At 30.1% G+C, this 1211-nt stretch overlaps 1 protein-coding gene across 1 annotated transcript in view; it reads right to left on the reverse strand.

The window, feature by feature from the left end:
* Positions 1 to 32: 32 nt before the first annotated feature.
* CBG22875 overlaps positions 33 to 1211 on the reverse strand; it is a gene marked incomplete at both ends in the record, with an annotated part of 4965 nt that continues 3786 nt past the window's right edge. The window contains 4 exons of the mRNA XM_002638279.1: positions 33 to 81; positions 134 to 216; positions 263 to 560; positions 1025 to 1164. Coding sequence (XP_002638325.1) covers positions 33 to 81; positions 134 to 216; positions 263 to 560; positions 1025 to 1164 — 570 coding nt within the window. The remainder of the gene's footprint in view (positions 82 to 133; positions 217 to 262; positions 561 to 1024; positions 1165 to 1211) is intronic.

Here is a 1211-nt window from a genome sequence, read left to right on the forward strand (position 1 = left end):
GATATCTTTCACAGAAAATGAGATATATAGGCTCAAAGTGGACGATCCGGGTGTCGTTCTATTAGAGGTTTTACGGTAATTCTGAACTGATATTCCAGAATTCAAAATTTTCGAAAACTACAAATCCATGAACATTTCCGGATGCGAAAATTCCAAATCAAAGACATCGAACAATATTGCCAAGTCGGTTTTCTCTCGATTCCGAATTATATCTTTCTGGAATTTTCTTAAATTTAAGATTCCTCCAAGTTCTTGGACTCACCTGTATCTGATTATTAATCCTCATCATCTGAGCCATTCTTCCATAATTGGATTTTTTCATTTCATTAACATAATAGTCATGTAGATCATCAGCCAAAATCTCTTGGAATTTTTCGGATATTCTGAGAATTTCTCCTTGAAATCGTTTTCCGACATAATGGAAACATAATTGAGAGAGCATGAAAGATAATTCGATATCTGATGGTTCCAATTGAATCATTTCCCGAGTTAGGGAATCCAAACGAATTTCAGTGTTTATTTCCATGAAACTGAAAATTTTTCCAAAATTTACAGACTGCCTGGAATCAAAATTTTGAAAAATTGAAAAATTTCTGAATTTCCAAACACCTTAATCTCTGGAATTTTCGTAACAAAATTGATTGCTTTTAATTTTTTGAAAAATTTTGATTTTTCTGTTTTTCAACGATAAATTTTCAGAATTTTTTGGAGTTTTCTGAATTTTTCGAATTTTCAAACTAAGAAATTTCTAATCTTTTTTCTGAAACTTTGGAATATTTGGAACTTCGCAGATTTCAGTTTTCTATAAATATTGAATACAAAAATATCTGCAACTTTCGAAAAAAATAGATTTTTTAATTTCTAGAAAATTTACAAACTTTCTGATTTTCACTATTTTTTATCGTTTTTGAATTTTGAATTTCCCGAAGTTCCCAGGCATTCTAAGCTGCGCCCACTTTTTTCCTATTTTCAGACGATAGCTCGGAAAGTAGGTCAAGTTTTGGAATTTCGGCGTCAAACTTACAAATTTGAGATTTTCATGGAAATAGACATAACAAAATTAAAAAGATTTTTCAGGTGGATAGGAAATTCCAATAAAGGGTTTTTTTTGGAAAATTTTTGAAAATTCTGAAAAACATGGACCAGATTTTTTTTTGGATTTTTCTGAAAATCTCAGAGTACTTAACAAAAATAGAGCTTTACTTTTGTAG

This window comes from Caenorhabditis briggsae (assembly GCF_000004555.2).
Source record: "Caenorhabditis briggsae complete genome, chrV, whole genome shotgun sequence".
Classification (NCBI taxonomy): domain Eukaryota; kingdom Metazoa; phylum Nematoda; class Chromadorea; order Rhabditida; family Rhabditidae; genus Caenorhabditis; species Caenorhabditis briggsae.